The 16375-nt window shown below is 36.9% G+C and overlaps 2 protein-coding genes across 10 annotated transcripts in view; one reads left to right on the top strand and one right to left on the bottom strand.

Annotated features, from left to right (window-relative positions):
- Positions 1-10682, bottom strand: part of kcnj13 (potassium inwardly rectifying channel subfamily J member 13) — a 34353-nt gene extending 23671 nt beyond the window's left edge. For 2 of the 7 annotated variants that reach the window (XM_062976420.1, XM_062976422.1), the window contains exons 1-2: positions 10298-10682; positions 897-948 (exon numbers count right to left, since the gene is read on the bottom strand). The gene's annotated coding sequence lies outside the window, so the exon portion shown is untranslated. Of the gene's footprint in view, positions 1-896; positions 4412-7254; positions 8497-10297 lie in introns of those variants that run through there. The other 5 variants (XM_008106446.3, XM_008106450.3, XM_062976419.1 and 2 more) reach the window with 4 other exon arrangements.
- The window catches only part of gigyf2 (GRB10 interacting GYF protein 2), a 79768-nt gene that overhangs the window by 37326 nt on the left and 26067 nt on the right, over positions 1-16375 (top strand). For all 3 annotated transcript variants that reach the window (XM_062976418.1, XM_062976417.1, XM_062976416.1), the window contains exon 8: positions 13640-13819. In XM_062976418.1, coding sequence (XP_062832488.1) covers positions 13640-13819 — 180 coding nt within the window. The remainder of the gene's footprint in view (positions 1-13639; positions 13820-16375) is intronic.

Genomic DNA, 16375 nt, shown 5'->3' with positions numbered 1-16375 from the left:
AAAAAGCGAATAACTGTTGGATGGTTGTTTATCTGTAGTTCAGATGATGATTAAAGATTCTGTCGCATTGGCAGTGGACCAGATACCACCTATGGCTAACCAAGGGAGTCTTAAAACATGCAGTTCTGAGAAAATTAATTTTGGAGAACCAGGTTTTGCCACTGTTTTCATGGTACAATAATGATTACCTAGAAGAACCTTCAGTGGGTTTTTGTATGTTTTCTGGGCTGTATGGCCATGTTCCAGAAGGATTCTCTCCTAACGTTTCGCCCACATCTATGGCAGGCATCCTCAGAGGTTGTGAGGTATGATATACATCACAACCTCTGAGGATGCCTGCCATAGATGTGGATGAAACGTTAGGAAAGAATACTTCTGGAACATGGCCATACAGCCCAGAAAACATACAACAACCCTATGATCTTGGCCATGAAAGCCTTCGACAACACATAGAACCTTCAATGTCAGTTGACTTCTTCATACTTCTGTATAGTTTATAGCATGAGACAATTTTGATATTTTGACTTCTTAGCTTTAATTGTAGTCCTAATGGTTTTCATTCCAAGGTAGTGAAAGTAGCATTGCAAGTCTGAATCTTCTAGACTTCAGAAAATCGTGTATTTTTTGCCTTTAAAAAAATGGATAGGTGTTTTAATGTTTAAACAAAGTACTTTTATCAAAGCTATTTCTGTTGTTATAGAAATAAATTTGTATAAATACTCTATCAAAGTTAATTTTTACTGTTACAGATACACATTTCTTTTGGTGGCAATCTCCAAGTTTTCATGTCATATTTATTCCATGGAAATTTTCCTCATGATTAACTTTTTGTGAGATTTCAACCTCAATTTTACTGCTACCAACCATGATATTTTTATTGTCTAGAATTGTGGTACCTGGGATATAGCCTCTTCTGCTGAACATACTCAGGCCACTGATGATGTAAAGCTGCATTAAAAAAGGGGATAGAGAATAATACGTAAAATATTATATAAACTGCAAGGAAGTCCTGAGGAAAAAAGTCCAACTCTAAACTAAATTTGCCAGAGTACAATTGTATTCTGTTTTTAATTTTAAGTTCTTAATTATGCCTTTCGCAGATTTTGTTCGTAAGGAAGTTGCAGATCTAAACCCCCTCCCTACCAAACCTATTTTTTATATTCGTTGTTTTCTTTCGATGTAAGAAAATTCAGAATTTTAAATGTAGCAGCATAATAAAAGGCAAAACCAATATCTAGTGATTTCTTACTTGTTTGCTTTCCCTTTTACTATATTGTCTGTAGTGCTCCAATTCACTCATTTTACATTTTTGTTTTTAAGCTTGATGCCATCATAAACGTGTGAATAACGTGCTCTCTTGTGTGTGGAAACTATAGAAATCGCATTGTTTATTTGTTTATTATATTTGCATGCTTTCTAAATGTAGTGTATGGTATATGCTTTTTGCAGATATAAGAAAAATTGTAAAAAACTAACTTTTAAGAAATTAAAGTTTTAACAAAACTGTAGGCTGGTTATCTCAAGTATATACAATTTCCGGGTCATTTAGCAAAAGTAATTAATTTATCTAGAATGAATGTCTTTAAAGTGTAGAGGAGAGTTAAGTGAGTGGCTGTCCAGAACTCCTCTGGTGTTGATTACCTAGGACAGTGTTCCCAAACTTTGGTCCTCCAGGTGTCTTGGACTTCAACTCCCAGAAATGCCATCCATTTTACCAGCTGCTAGGAATTGTGGGAGCTAAAGTCCCAAACAACTGGAGGACCAAAGGTTGGGAATCACTAATTGGGGAGACTATTCGACAGTGAGCTGATCACAAATTTGTATTCATAGAACACCATTCTCTCAACCAAAATATTCTACTCTGTGTTCCAGGAATGGGATTGCTGGGTTCAGGGGCCATTGTCTTTGAACTTTGGCAAGCTGCATCCATTTATGTGTTTATTGCAATTCTGTTCTGCCTTTCTCCCAGGCAGCTTCCAAAACAATTTTAAATATCATTAAAAAATCCAGGCCATGGTGATGAGAAATCATGGTGCCAGGAGTCTGGGGGCCAGACTTGAACACTTACAGGCTATTTTGCCCCCTGGGGCTTTTCAGGTATACAGAGTCAGCCTTCCCTTTAAATGTGTCAAGATCATTTTAGGAAATGACCATTCTGAAATATCCAGTTTCTTTATAAGCCTATTTTGACTTTTTAATAGACTGAATCCTCCCCCAAACAGCAGTTAGAAATGGTTAATCATGTCCATGAGAAGCATCGAGGGCTAGCCGCTTCCACTCTGAATTTTTTAGCAGCTATTAAGGCTCTCAACACAGGCTCTATGAACTTGCATGCAGCCTACACAACTCTCCACTTTGCCCACCTCTGCTGTGTTTATTAAAAGGCTGGGAAAGAATGGTATAATCTTGCTAAATTGCTATAGATTGGAAGGCAAGTGTTGATAAAGATCTCTAGTTAGTAGTACTGAGGTGCAGAAGCAGAAGCAACTGAATAATCTGATGGGGCATTGAAGAATAATAGTAATACTTAGCCTTTTGAAGTGCCTTAGAGTGTTCAAAGTGCTTCTTATACATTATCTCAGTCATCTTTGCAATAGCCCTATAAAATAGGTCAGTATTATTATTCCCATATTATTAGTAATACAAGGAAGCTGAGTTTATAGCAGAAGGAAAGGCTTTTGGCTCCCCAATTCACAGTTCAGCTTTTGCCTCAGCAGAGAGGACAAAGTTTTATTCCAACTTGACATGAGCTCCCCAATTTACACGAACATTCACTTTAGTTTCAAAAAAAGAATGAAATTACTCAACTATTGAACAAAATGGTAATATGTAAATTAACATTGTCTGTATAAAGTTTAATGCAACATAATATTTCTTAATAATTTCAAAAAGTATCCTTTTAATGCCATTTTAGAGAAATCATCAGTGTCCAGATGACAGGTTTGAAACTCATGCTATTTGATCTAATGGGAGGGAGTGGTCTGGATAGGCATGCACACACCATTTCTTACACCAATATGGTGAGCAATTTGAACATAAAGGAATCTGCAGGCTCCAATTGACATACAGGGAGGCCATGTAGAATAGAGTAGGGTTCTTCTCTTTTTAAAAAAAGATCAGTTATTATTTATATCCTGCTTTTTCTCTCCATATGGAATTTTCAGTGTTTGTATTAAAATTTGTAAAAGTAAATTTTAAATAACCGTTGAAGAGCAAAATGTTGATTAAAATGCTGATAGTATGTCATGTTCGTGAATATTCATTTACTTATATGATGAATATTGTGATGAGCTATGATCTCTAGCAGCTACTTGAGATCAAGTAAATGTGACACATAACAAAAGTATATTTTCCTTTATGTGCTTGTATTTCCACTTTGTAAGTGCGAAAAAGGTGATCGGGGACAAGAAACCTCTCCAGTGCAATAAAGTTCCTGAGAGAATTGCAGCAATGATTATATGTGTACTACAAGTACACTTACATGAACATTGGAGCAAAAGAATTCACTTGCAACTCAGCCAATATTTTCCTTTGGCTTGTTCCTAGCAGTCTGCCTTTCTAATTTATGAAATACGGAGTTTGAAAATAAAGAACCTGTCTCCCCAAGAAAAGTGCCTAACTTTAGGATATTCTGGCTGCCTTTTTCTGTACCTTTTCAAATGCTACTGGGGGGTTTTGGGAGGTGGGGGAATGACCAGAATTTTAAACATTTCAAATCCTTCTGTAGTGTAGATTTCTGTACAAACCTTACAGTGCTTTCATTTTATTTAATGCATATATTTGCTAATAACCCCTATAATGGATTTTCTCATTTTTTTATTGCTGTAGATTTTCATTGAGATATTTATATCCTCAAGATAGTTTTCCCTTAATGTCATTGCTAGCTTGGATTCTATCGGCACATATTGATCGGGATTGTTTGGCTTAGTCTTTGTTAACACTTTCTTACATTGAATGTTGTTACCTTTTAAGTTTGAAAAGACTTTGTATTTAATGTGGATTTTTTAAAACCAGAGTAATTCATCCACAAATCTTGAACACCAGACTCAAAGTAATTTATGAGTAAATCAAATCACACTTCAGTACGTATTTTAGGATACACTACTGATTACGACGCTCATTCTGAAAGCTATCAATTCGTTCCTTAATTTTAGCTATATTTTTAGACTGTTGTAAAGATATCCAGGAGTCTTTGGTGAGATATTTGTCAGAAGCTTTTGGAAAGTAATTATGACATGTCTACTGAACACTTTCAAAAGACAAATGGTGAAATTCTAGCTAATCTGTATTTCAACCACTTTGTGTTCAGAAAATGTGTAATTGTGAATTGTGAAAATGACTATAGTATTCAAAGTATATAACTGCTAACAAAAGAAATTATAACTAGGAATAATTGATGGTTCCCTTTTTCTTACGTTATGGTTGATAAGCTGACTCTAGCCCTTGGCCCACGTTTTCTGTTTTCTAGTTTAGCTTCGTGATTTTTTAAAATTATCTTGTTAATTGGTGTTTGGTTACATAAAGATTGGTAACTTGTAATTTGTTTTTCTTTTTAAATTAAATGTCAACACACTGGTTACACCCTTCAGTCTGAACAAAGTATAGTAAATTAAAAGCAAAAAACCTGCAAATTGCCACTGTATACACTTTTAGGTAATTCAGAACCCCAACTTCAGTTACTAAAAATTTCATCAACTTTCTGTACAGTATTACAGGGCAAGATATAACACTCTAAATATGCAAAGTTTTTTCTTATTAAGGTGAAAATTATATTTTCAAGTTAAATAATTCAAGACATTTGTTTAGATTTTTGGGAGGAATAGGGTTTTGTGAAGGATATTTTTTTTCTCTTAAGAATGTTGTTATATGCATTCTCCAAGTTGATAATAACTGTAAAAATGGCTTCATCAATTTGTTCCTCAATAACATTTATCAAAACTATAGTGATTTTATCTTGAATTCAAATTGAAAATCTTTCATTAGTACAGTATCTACTTTAAAGTAATAAATGTGTTCAGGTTTCCAGAAAACATGTCAGCTGAGATGGAATAAATTGTTTTTCAACTGCTGATAAGCCTCATGATAACTCTTCCTGTAGCTGTTGTTACAAAGTAGTGAGTGTAAAGGTTCACATGCAGAGTAGGTAATGTAAAGGCCTTGGAACTGAATGCTCTTGTAGAAGTTTGAGGGTGTACATCATTGCCATTCATAGAGGTTTTTTTAATGGCCTGGTGCACTGATATGATCACCTGTAACATACAGTACTTGAAATGCTGTTCTCTGTTAGGAATTCACTATTTGAATAGAGCAAGTAAACTGTCCCAAGTATGTAGCCAAGGAGCGAGGCCTTCCATTCTCCCCTTGAGGTATGAACTAATTGTTGTAGTAATACCTGTCACAATTCAAATGATGATTTCTGTTCTTTAAATCCAGATATGTATTTCTTACACACATGCACCTATGTGCAGCAAACATAGTTTATTGCCATATTTTGACCTATCTCAACTGCCAGGGCTGAGGTCAGCGTGGCGAAGTGGAAGAAACCAGCATCAGGAAAAAAAAAGGAGAGGTACCTCAAATGACTGTTACCTCAGTTACCTTCATCCTTTTACATTTAATGACATTTTGCATTGAATAGACATAATGAGAATTGATAGAACGGAATAACATACTTTGAATAATTTATAAAAGGTAAGATTGCTTAAAATTAAGTCTGCACTTTAGGGACGTAGTTGAATCCTGACACACTAATCTAGTCTTAAACTTTTATGTTACCAAGGTACATTTCCTTAGGACAGGTCTTACAAATAGCTGCACAGATACAGCATTGCACAATATAACATACAATCAACATGTAAAAGAATCTTGCAGTACTTTTGGGAATGAGAAAAAGAAGTTGGTTTTTTTCATTGATTTAAGTCTACTTCATCAGATGGATGAAGTATCTAAAAATAAACCTTTAAATATATGAGCGGAAGTGTATGTGTGAATAGCAAAGGTGCTACAAGATAGATCCCTTTGCACACTGGACCAGATTAACTTGACTATATCATTGAATATAATCAAAATTGTGCTAATCTTTTGTCAGCATCACAGATGTAAGAGTAATTTTACATTTTTTTTTGAAGTCTTAAAACATTACGCATAATAAGGTGCTGCTCATGAAATACCTATGCATTACATGCATTTATCGCCCTTGATTTTCATGGTTCTCCAGTGAATGGAAGTGAAAATGATGTATGTGAACAGGAAGTTGTAGTCAATAATCATGTGCCATTTCAATGTTAACACTGTTTAGAACTTATAGACTATCTGTAGGGTACACAACGTTCAAAGAATCTCAATAAGGAAGTGTTAAATGATGTTTTCAGAATTTTATTTTTATCCAACACAGCAAAAGGTTTTCCCATTTGCTGAGCAAAAATACTCCCAGGTTCACAAAACAGAATCGCTTAAATGATTAACTTGATGGTTAAGAATAAATGAGTATTTATTTTCAGTAATATACACAGCTGCAAAAATGTCCATTTACAATAATATACACTGCTACACAAATGTTCATTCATTTCATAGTACTTGCGAGTCACGAAATAATGAATTTGAGATTCAGTACAAATGTCATCATTGTAAATTTTTTACAGCCTTTAAAGAGGGGAGAATAAAGGGTGCTTGGAATTTAAGTATTTACAAATCTGGTATTTTTAACTGCTGTGGAGACTGGGTTTTTTTTCCCTTCAAAATCACATGTCAAGTACTAAGTCAAAATCAGGATTCTTTAAGAATTGTGTATGTTTTTACATCTGCTACTCAGGTAAAATTGACATAACTCTTTTAAGACTCTTTACGATAATTTGGTCATAGGTACTCAAGTTAACTTCAGTAGAAATTAAAATCCGAATCTTAACCAGAGAAAAAGTGTGTTTATTTTTTTAAAGAAAAGGCCCTCTAAATGTAGTTTGTACTTCACATGTTATTTAAACCATGAAAATATATAACAAGCTGATGTTATTTTCAGTACTTTCCTGCACAGCAGATGTGCTTTCTCATGAGATTTTGCCCTCAAAGTTGTCTTCAACAATACATTGAAAAAAATCTACTTTGGGAAAATCCCACACTAAAGTTTGTGTTTTTGGATTACTTGTATTTTTTAACATGCCTTTCTCAATCCTTTAACATATTTTTTTAAGAAAAACTAAAGCACACAGCAGGGTATCTTAATGTTATAACAGTGTTGTGTTAGTCTCATGTACTTACCAGTATCTTTGTAGCGCTTATCTGCCCGGCGGGGAAAGGGAGCAAGGTAGATGTCTTGGATATAAGTACACCAGGCGTTTCTCTGTACAGTTATTCCAATGCAAGGAAGAAAGCCCCCCTTTGACAACCAGTTTTGAAGGATGTTTGTTCAAAATGGGCTTACATGTCTCATTCCACAGTTTATAATGTGGGGGGGTTGGTTTTCTTATGATGCTGATGTGATTGGTCATTTGGTCTGCAGGGGGGCCAATTAGCTGTGGTCATGTGGAAAAGAATGCTGATTTGTTAGAGCTTTCTTTACCCAACACATCCCCTAGCAGCTGTGGAGAAATCTACAAGAACTTGGAGAAAGGGGTGCATTTTTTCCCTCTTAATCAGGATAGGGTTTTTAGGTTTGCATAATCTTACTTAGGGTTTTACTTGGAGGTTCAAAGGAACGAAATTCCTCAGATCTGTTTTCCATTCAGCTTTTCTTGTGATAGTTGTTTAAAGTTCCTACTATCAGATATATTTCCTTCTAAGTCAGGCAGCTTATAGTAAGATAATGCTTCCATTTCTCTTTCCTCCTTTTAAGATTTTTATACCCATGTCTTAATAACATATGTGTCATCAGTGTGATATATATTAATATGATATAAATGCAATGGGAATTATCAGTGCACTATATATCAGATGTAAAAATCAGTCTTAAATTATTTACACCTACATTTAGATGCAGGACATATTTCTCTCTAATGGCTCTTTGTTTTTATTAAGAAATCTGCTCATTCATTATTTATTCACATAATTGTCTTTAAATTTGGGACAAATTAGCATGTTATGTGTAATTAATATTGGAGTGAAGATGGAAAAAGTACACCACAAATTTGCAGTGAGTAAGTCTATGCTGCTCAGAAGAAATCCTGTGTGGATTTGATTTTTAAATGTAAAGACAGTGGCTAAAATTAGGCCCACAATGTCCAGCTTCCAGAACCACTTGCATGATTTGTGAGGGCAGCTTTGTAATGCAGACCAGCATTTCACATTTTTCCTAAGTTAGCTGCTGATGTGAGGACTTTGATCGAACGTCAGACCTAAGAGGATCTGTGAAACAAAGACTGTGATTGTTTGCAGTAAAACTTCTGAAGACCTGCTGTGAAAATTATTAATGTAGACCAATATAATGCTACTTAGAAACTGAAATCTCTCTCATGTTTTTTTCCTTTTAAAACCTCCCACAAAATGCAAAACCTTAATTTCATTAGTAAAGAACATTTTAATACATGTTGAGACACAGCACCGTTGAACTGAGACATGACTGTGACCTTCATGGCTGTAGGGACACGTCGTATTGAAGAAACTGCAATATATATTTTCATTTGGTTGAACCTTTCAGTATAGCATGGTATATGTTGTTTCTTTTATTACAGGCAGCTTTTCATTTCATACTTCAATATCTATTTTGTAGAATAAAAATTGGCTTTATCCTTTTATATATTTCTGGCATTTTCCTGGTGCATCTTTTACAGTTACCACAAATGTAGCACACAAATGTACTGTAGGCTAGGGGAAAGAGCAGAAATGCCACTATGTAAATGGGAAGCTTTCTTAATTTATCTGTTAAGTTCAGTAATATGTTCAAGACTATAGACTAACTTTAAGACATTTGGGAAATAATCGCTATGGAATGTTGCACTTCTTTATCTGAAAGAGTAGACATGTGATATTGAAATATATGAATGCAGTTGTATAAAGTCTGCTTTTGATAAGAATGCCCCCAGCTATCCCCCCTCAGTTCTTGGCAGAAGCTTGTATCTATAGGAAAGCTGTGATAAAATCATGGACACATCTGAAATTCAGATGAGCACATTTGACCCGAGTCTCTCCTTATATCCCCCTTGGTGTGGATTGGGTGTATCTGACTCTCTTTTCCTCCTCTTGAAAAAAGTCTCAATATCACAACACCTCACTCTGCATTTTCTATGGGAAATTTGCTCATATACTTGAAGTGATTTGAAAACAGTGTTAGTTCTGTGTATTATTACAGCATGAGAGAGACAATTCGAAATAAAATATATCCATAGTACAGAACAGAATGATTATTTGTAGTATCTTATACAAAGTTGGTTGACATTGTTAGTTGCTATTCTAGTTCTTCTTAAATCCTCAAAAAACAAGTTCTCAAAAGATTGTATTCCCAAAAACCACTTCAGTACTTTGAAGTTAGCCTCTTTTAAAACTTCAAATTGCGTAGCTGTAGTTTGTTGGCTGGATGTCTTTGTTGTATCTGAACTTTTCCATAAACACCATTGCTGGCTTTGGGTCAGACATGGAATGCAGGTGCCCTTTCACTGCTCCTGCTCCTCAGGAAGTCCAGTCAATTAGTTTGAGGCAAAGCCACAGATCTTTTTCTTTTTCTTTTCATCCTGGGAAATCATAGCCAAACACGGACTGCTCTGCCAAGTAATTTAAAACCAATACGGTGAACGTGCTAGGGGTATAAACGACATGTGTACATATAGCATTTTAAACAGTACACAAGCATTTGTCCGTGCATACTTTAAATGTGAACTAGGAAACAGAGCCCTGCTAGCTGGTTCTTTTCAGGAACTTCAGAATGTAATTATGTGAAACTATTCTTTGTTTGGTTTATAAAAAAAATCATGCAGTTATATTCTGATCTGACTGTGCTCCAGATTTGAAATGTATTGCTGCTGCTTATTAAACAAGTTTTAGTTGCTTCACAAGGTCCATACAGTCTTGTTTGTTTGCACATTTATTCAGAAGCAAGTCCCACTGAATTCTTGTGACTTTCTCCCTAATAAGTGTGCTTAGGGATTGCAAGCCTAAAATGAGCATGGTGCTCACCAACCCAACCCACATTTTTTTAAGTTTTATGAAAATCTAATTCAGTAGAATGGCACTTTCCCTAATGCTCCTTTATAGACAGCAAGATAGCCATTTCCCACTGTCTAATATTTAACCCTTAGTCCATAAAATACACTAGAGCTTAGACAATGTATGGATGCTGTAATATAAGCACTGGCTATATATTACTATTTACCTTATATACTTGTGCATAAGATGACCTCATACATAATTCCAGGGCAAGTTTTGGGGGCAAAATGTTGGAATTCGAGATGTCCTGTGAATAAGTTGGGAGTCATTCTGCAGAGGAAAGCACCAGCATCACCTCAGAGGACTAGTTACCTCCAGGCTGCCACCATTTGCACAGCCAGGAATTTATTAATGTCTTTTGCTTGATAAAAGTTAAGGTGCAGTATTAACTCTTGTCAGAAAATAAATCATCCCCTTCTCCGAGTAGAGTGACGAAAGGCAAGAGCTTACCCGGTCCTGGGAGAATCTAAAAGCAGTGCCAAGTCCCTCTATTCTGTCAGCATTCCTTTGTGAGGACATGCTAAACTGCTGCCATAGAATCATAGAATCATAGAATCATAGAATAGTAGAGTTGGAAGAGACCTCATGGGCCATCCAGTCCAAGCCCCGCCAAGAAGCAGGAAATCGCATTCAAAGCACCCCCGACAGATGGCCATCCAGCTTCTGCTTAAAAACCTCCAAAGAAGGAGCCTCCGCCACAGTCCAGGGGAGAGAGTTCCACTGCCGAACAGCCCTCACAGTGAGGAAATTCTTCCCGATGTTCAGCTGGAATCTCCTTTCCTGTAGTTTGAAGCCATTGTTCTGCGTCCTAATCTCCAGGGCTGCAAGAAAACAAGCTTGCTTCCTCCTCCCTATGACTTCCCTTCACGTATTTGTACATGGCTATCATGTCTCCTCTCAGCCTTCTCTTCTGCAGGCTAAACATGCCTAGTTCTTTAAGCCGCTCCTCATAGGGCTTGTTCTCCAGACCCTTGATCATTTTAGTTGCCCTCCTCTGGACGCTTTCCAGCCTGTCAACATCTCCCTTCAATTGCAGTGCCCAGAATTGGACACGGTATTCCAGATGTGGTCTGACCAAGGCAGAATAGAGGGGTAGCATGACTTCCGTGAATCTAGATGCTATACCCCTATTTATGCAGGCCAGAATCCCATTGGCATTTTTAGCAGCCGCATCACATTGTTGGCTCCTGTTTAGCTTGTTGTCCACGAGGACTCCAAGATCTTTTTCACATGGACTGCTGTTGAGCCAGGCGTCCCCCATTCTGTATCTTTGCAGTTCATTTTTTCTGCTGAAGTGAAGTATCTTGCATTTGTCCCTCTTGAACTTCATTTGGTTAGTTTCGGTCCATCTCTCTGGTCTGTTAAGATCGTTTTGAATTCTACTCCTGTCTTCTGGAGTGTTAGCTATCCCTCCCAGTTTGGAGTCATCTGCAAACTTGATGACCGTGCCTTCTAACCCTTCGTCTAAGTCATTAATAAAGATGTTGAACAGAACCGGGCCCAGGACAGAACTCTGCGGCACTCTACTCGTGACTTCTTTCCAAGATGAAGAAGACACATTGGTGAGCACCCTTTGGGTTCGTTGGCTTAGCCAATTACAGATCCACCTACCCATAGTTTTGTCTAGCCCACATTTTACTAGTTTGTTTGCCAGAAGGTCGTGGGGGACTTTGTCGAAGGCCTTACTGAAATCCAGGTAGGCTACATCCATTGCGTTCCCTGTATCAACCCAACTCGTAACTCTATCGAAAAAAGAGATCAGATTAGTCTGGCATGACTTGTTTTTTGTAAATCCGTGTTGGCTATTAGCAATGACTGCATTTGTTTCTAGATGTTCGCAGACCACTTCCTTAATGATCTTTTCCAGTATCTTGCCTGGTATCGACGTGAGGCTGACCGGACGGTAATTGTTTGGGTCGTTTTTTTTTCCCTTCTTGAAGATAGGGACCACATTCGCCCTCCTCCAATCTGCTGGGACTTCTCCCATTCTCCAAGAACTCTCGAAGATAATGCCAGTGGTTCTGAAATAACCTCAGCTAGTTCCTTCAATACTCTTGGATGTAGCTGATCTGGCCCTGGGGACTTGAATTTGTTTAGAGAGGCCAGGTGTTCCTGGACAACTTGTTTCCCTATTTGGGGTTGGATTTCCCCTAATGCTTCGTCCATTCCATGTTGCTGAGGTTGAAGATGGCTTTCTTTTTGTGAGAAGACTGAGGCTGCCATCATTATTTTCTGGTCTGGACCTTCAAAAAATAAGATGTGGTGCCACTACACAGAGAGTAGAGGGTGTTAGTTCTTCTTTTAGTTTTTCCTGGAATTGACTACATTCTCAACTTTCACCACTCTACTTAAGAGAAGGGGATAGTTCCTTTATAAATAAGAGTTAAGATACACTACTTATATTGCTCCATGAACAAGTCAATCCAGGTTTTATGAGTTATTTTTAAACTAAAATTTCTAGATGTATACACAAGTATACAAAGTACAGTAGAGTCTCACTTATCCAACACTCGCTTATCCAACGTTCTGGATTATCCAACGCATTTTTGTAGTCAATGTTTTCAATATATCGTGATATTTTGATGCTAAATTCATAAATACAGTAATTACTACATAGCATTACTGCGTATTGAACTACTTTTTCTGCCAAATTTGTTGTCTAACATGATGTTTTGGTGCTTCATTTGTAAAATCATAACCTAATTTGATGTTTAAGAGGCTTTTCCTTAATCTCTCCTTATTATCCAACATATTCGCTTATCCAACATTCTGCTGGCCCGTTTATGTTGGATAAGTGAGACTCTACTGTACATACAATGTACAATATAAGTTGAAGTATTCTGCAAATAATAAAAATATATTACCTGAAGTATAGAGCCAAATTTTACTAAACAATTACTGGTGGAACAAATGCTTCTTTTAAAGATATTGTTTGCAGGCTTTACATATTTTAGAATAAGTAGAAAATTATGTTGATTTACACTTCATAGGATGTTTTTGAACAGAAAATAGAACTTTTCTTTTGATTCAGACTATGCAGTGCTTAAAACACCTCCCATACAAAGAACAACAGGATCCTTGTGCCATTATAAACTTTGCAGTGACCAGGAATAGTGTCTTGATACCTCTGAAGTATGGTAAAGCAATCTCATTGAACATCAGGTGGCATTTGTTTATGCAAACAAACTTTGCAGATGCTTTTCCATCACTTGTTGCAGAGTGAACTTTTGACATTCTTAAATGGTTACAGCTGTGCTTAGCTATTTTACTAAATCTTCTTGTTGAAGATTAAAATGCTAAATTTGTTTTTTACTGCACAAAAATCATGACAATCGCTTCAAGAAAATAAACCTATCATTATTAAGAGAGAAGCAAATAAACACTATATTTGGTCTACTGTTGTTTCATCTTAACATTGTGTAATTCAAATTGCACATTTCTAAATTATATTATAGATGCCATTCACGATGAGCATACTCATCACTTGAATTCTTAATTTTGTTTGCAGTAAGGCCAAACTTTGAAGATTCTGGAACTGTAACAGCAGGAAGGAAGCACGAATTTATACGCTCTGAGAGCGAGAACTGGCGCATCTTCAGAGAAGAGCAAAATGGTGAGGAGGAGGATGGAGGATGGCGACTTGCTGGTTCACGAAGAGATGGTGAGAGGTGGCGTCCCCATAGTCCAGGTGAGAAGAAATATAGAAGAGAGAACTAGATACTAGTAAAGAAATGAACAAACCATAAAAAAATTGCAAGGCTCCTTTGTGTTGGCAATCATCCATGTAAATTTTTGGAATTTTTTTTTGTCTTAATCTATTTTTTTCCAGAATTACTAAAGAATAAGAGAGCTCTCCTTACCGTATCTGATTCTTTTTCCTTTAAATGATCTCCAGTCTTATTTCTTTTTCAAATCACCCTAGATCTTGAAGCAAAAGTATTATCAGATGTTTCCTTCTACTCTGATAGAAGTGGAAAGCAATCTTTGTTGTAGAAAATGCTGCATTGTGTGTCTGCCTGACGTCAGATGTAACTGATAAATGCACAATAAAGCAGCAGTGTGTCTTAAGTTGAATAGTATTAAAGCAGCTGAACCAGCACCTCATGATGGTCAGATGTCAGGGTTTTACTTAGGACATGGATTATTGCAGTCCCTTTATGGCATTATGATTCTACTAAATAACTATCTGTATAACAGGTCCTGTTGTTGGCTACTTTCTGCTATTTGACAAGAGGCAGAAATAAATGTTCATTGCAGATAATGCTGCGTTTTGTCAAATATTAGAATATTCTTTCAGTTTCCCTTTAATTTGCAGATAATTGTTTTGGGATCTTACTGATCATGGAACTGAAATGCCATTTTCGAAGAGCTACATTCCTTTAAACAGGGATTAGATACAGTGTTTAAGCCCATTTTTCAGGTATGTTTGTCCACAAGTGTGTGTTCATATGTGCCTTCAAGTCATCTGTTGACTTATGGCAACTTCATATATTTTCTTAGGCAAGGTTTTGTCAATTCCTTCCTGTGAAATAAAGTCTGGTTTCATTGGTAGTTTGCCATCCAAGTACTAACCAGGACTGGACCTGTTTGGTTTCCAAGCTCAGATATGATCTGGTGCTTTTAGGCCTCAGGCCTAATTTGAATCTTCCCAGCACTATTTGTTTGCTTTGTTATTTATATTTTTATTCTGCCTCCCCTCCTGTGAACTCAAGGTAGTGCACATGGCTTTCTCTCTCCACTCTCTCACAACAAGGAAGAATTTCATGGTTCATTGAGCACTTGAACCTTGTATCTCCCTAATCACTATGTTACAGTGACTGGTAGGATGTAGCAAGAGTGGAAATCCCATGATCCTCCACATATTATGAAAGTCCATCAGCTCCAGCCTTCAACAGTGTGACAAATTTTCAAGGGAGATGGCAGTTGTATCTAAAGTAGGACATGTTTCAATGGTAGAGCAAATACTTTGTTTGTAGAAAATCACAAATTGCCAGACAGAACTGGAAACATTCCTGCCTGTATCCCTAGAAAGTGACTGTTAATTAGTGTCCACAGTTCTAGGCTGATCTGATGGCCTATTAGGCTATTTCTTATGCTGCAGCCTTCTGAAGGCCCACATGTTCTCAGTATTTGTTGCATGTAATGGTGGAATATCTCCCTTATTTTGGAAGCCGAGTATTGTTTAGCTTGAATTTTAAAACTCACAGACTCAAGCTAAAGCCAACCTTTCTAGATAAATTAGCACGCATTATTTTGCCACCTTCCTACAAGATAATACTATTAGACATGAAGCAATTGGATTTAAGATTTTATAGACACGTGATAGAATGGTGTCATTCTTTTTGTGTATATAATACTAATATTTAGCTCATTGGGCTATGCAGACGTTTTGTATGATATAATAGAAAGGAAATTTCCAGAAATAAGAAAAACAATTTACTGCTAAGTGCAGATTTTGGATACTATCGATCAGGGGTCCCCAAACTACGGCCTGCGGGCCATATGCAGCCCCCCGAAACCACTTATCTGCCGCTGCCTGTCCTGTGGGTTTGTCCCCACAGCGGCAAGGTTTGTCCCCACGGTGGCGGCTCCCTCCTCCGCTGAGGAAGCCACATGTGGTGCGAAGGAGGAGGGCACCTTTCCCATCGCTTCTGCCGCTGCCAAGGAAGGCGCATGCCTTTCCTGCCTCCTCTCTCGCCCGGTGCACGCCTTCCAATGTTTTGCTTGTGCTCTTTGTCACGGTATTTTAATTATTGCTTATTTATTTATTTAATAATTATTAAGGGTGCTTTGCTTGTGCTTTTGGTGCACAAAGGCAGAAGGGGGTTGGACTAAATGGCCCAAGGGGTCTCTTCCAAACCTCTTATTTATTTTTATTATGATTATAATTATTATTGACATTGAGGATGTATTTGCTTCCGTTTTGTTTTTTTACTTCAAAATAAGATATGTGCAGTGTGCATAGGGATTTGTTCATAGTTTGTTTGTTTTTTAAACTATAGTCCGGCCCTCCAATGGTCTGAGGGACAGTGAACTGGACCCCTGTTTAAAAAGTTTGGGGACCCCTGCTATAGATAGAAGATACACAGGTCATTTAGCACTATAAAACATATGTTAGTAATTTCTAGATCAGCAGAGTGCACACCCTTTACATTTTCAAAAAAATGTTTTGTGTGCATTTTGACTAAATATTTTGTATATTATAGGCTGTACTCAGTGAGTGAGAGGTTTGCATTTGTATTCT

Source organism: Anolis carolinensis, chromosome 3 (genome assembly GCF_035594765.1).
Source record: "Anolis carolinensis isolate JA03-04 chromosome 3, rAnoCar3.1.pri, whole genome shotgun sequence".
Lineage (NCBI taxonomy): Eukaryota > Metazoa > Chordata > Lepidosauria > Squamata > Dactyloidae > Anolis > Anolis carolinensis.
Note: the sequence above shows the minus strand (reverse complement) of the source record. Positions and strands in the feature narration are given on the sequence as shown.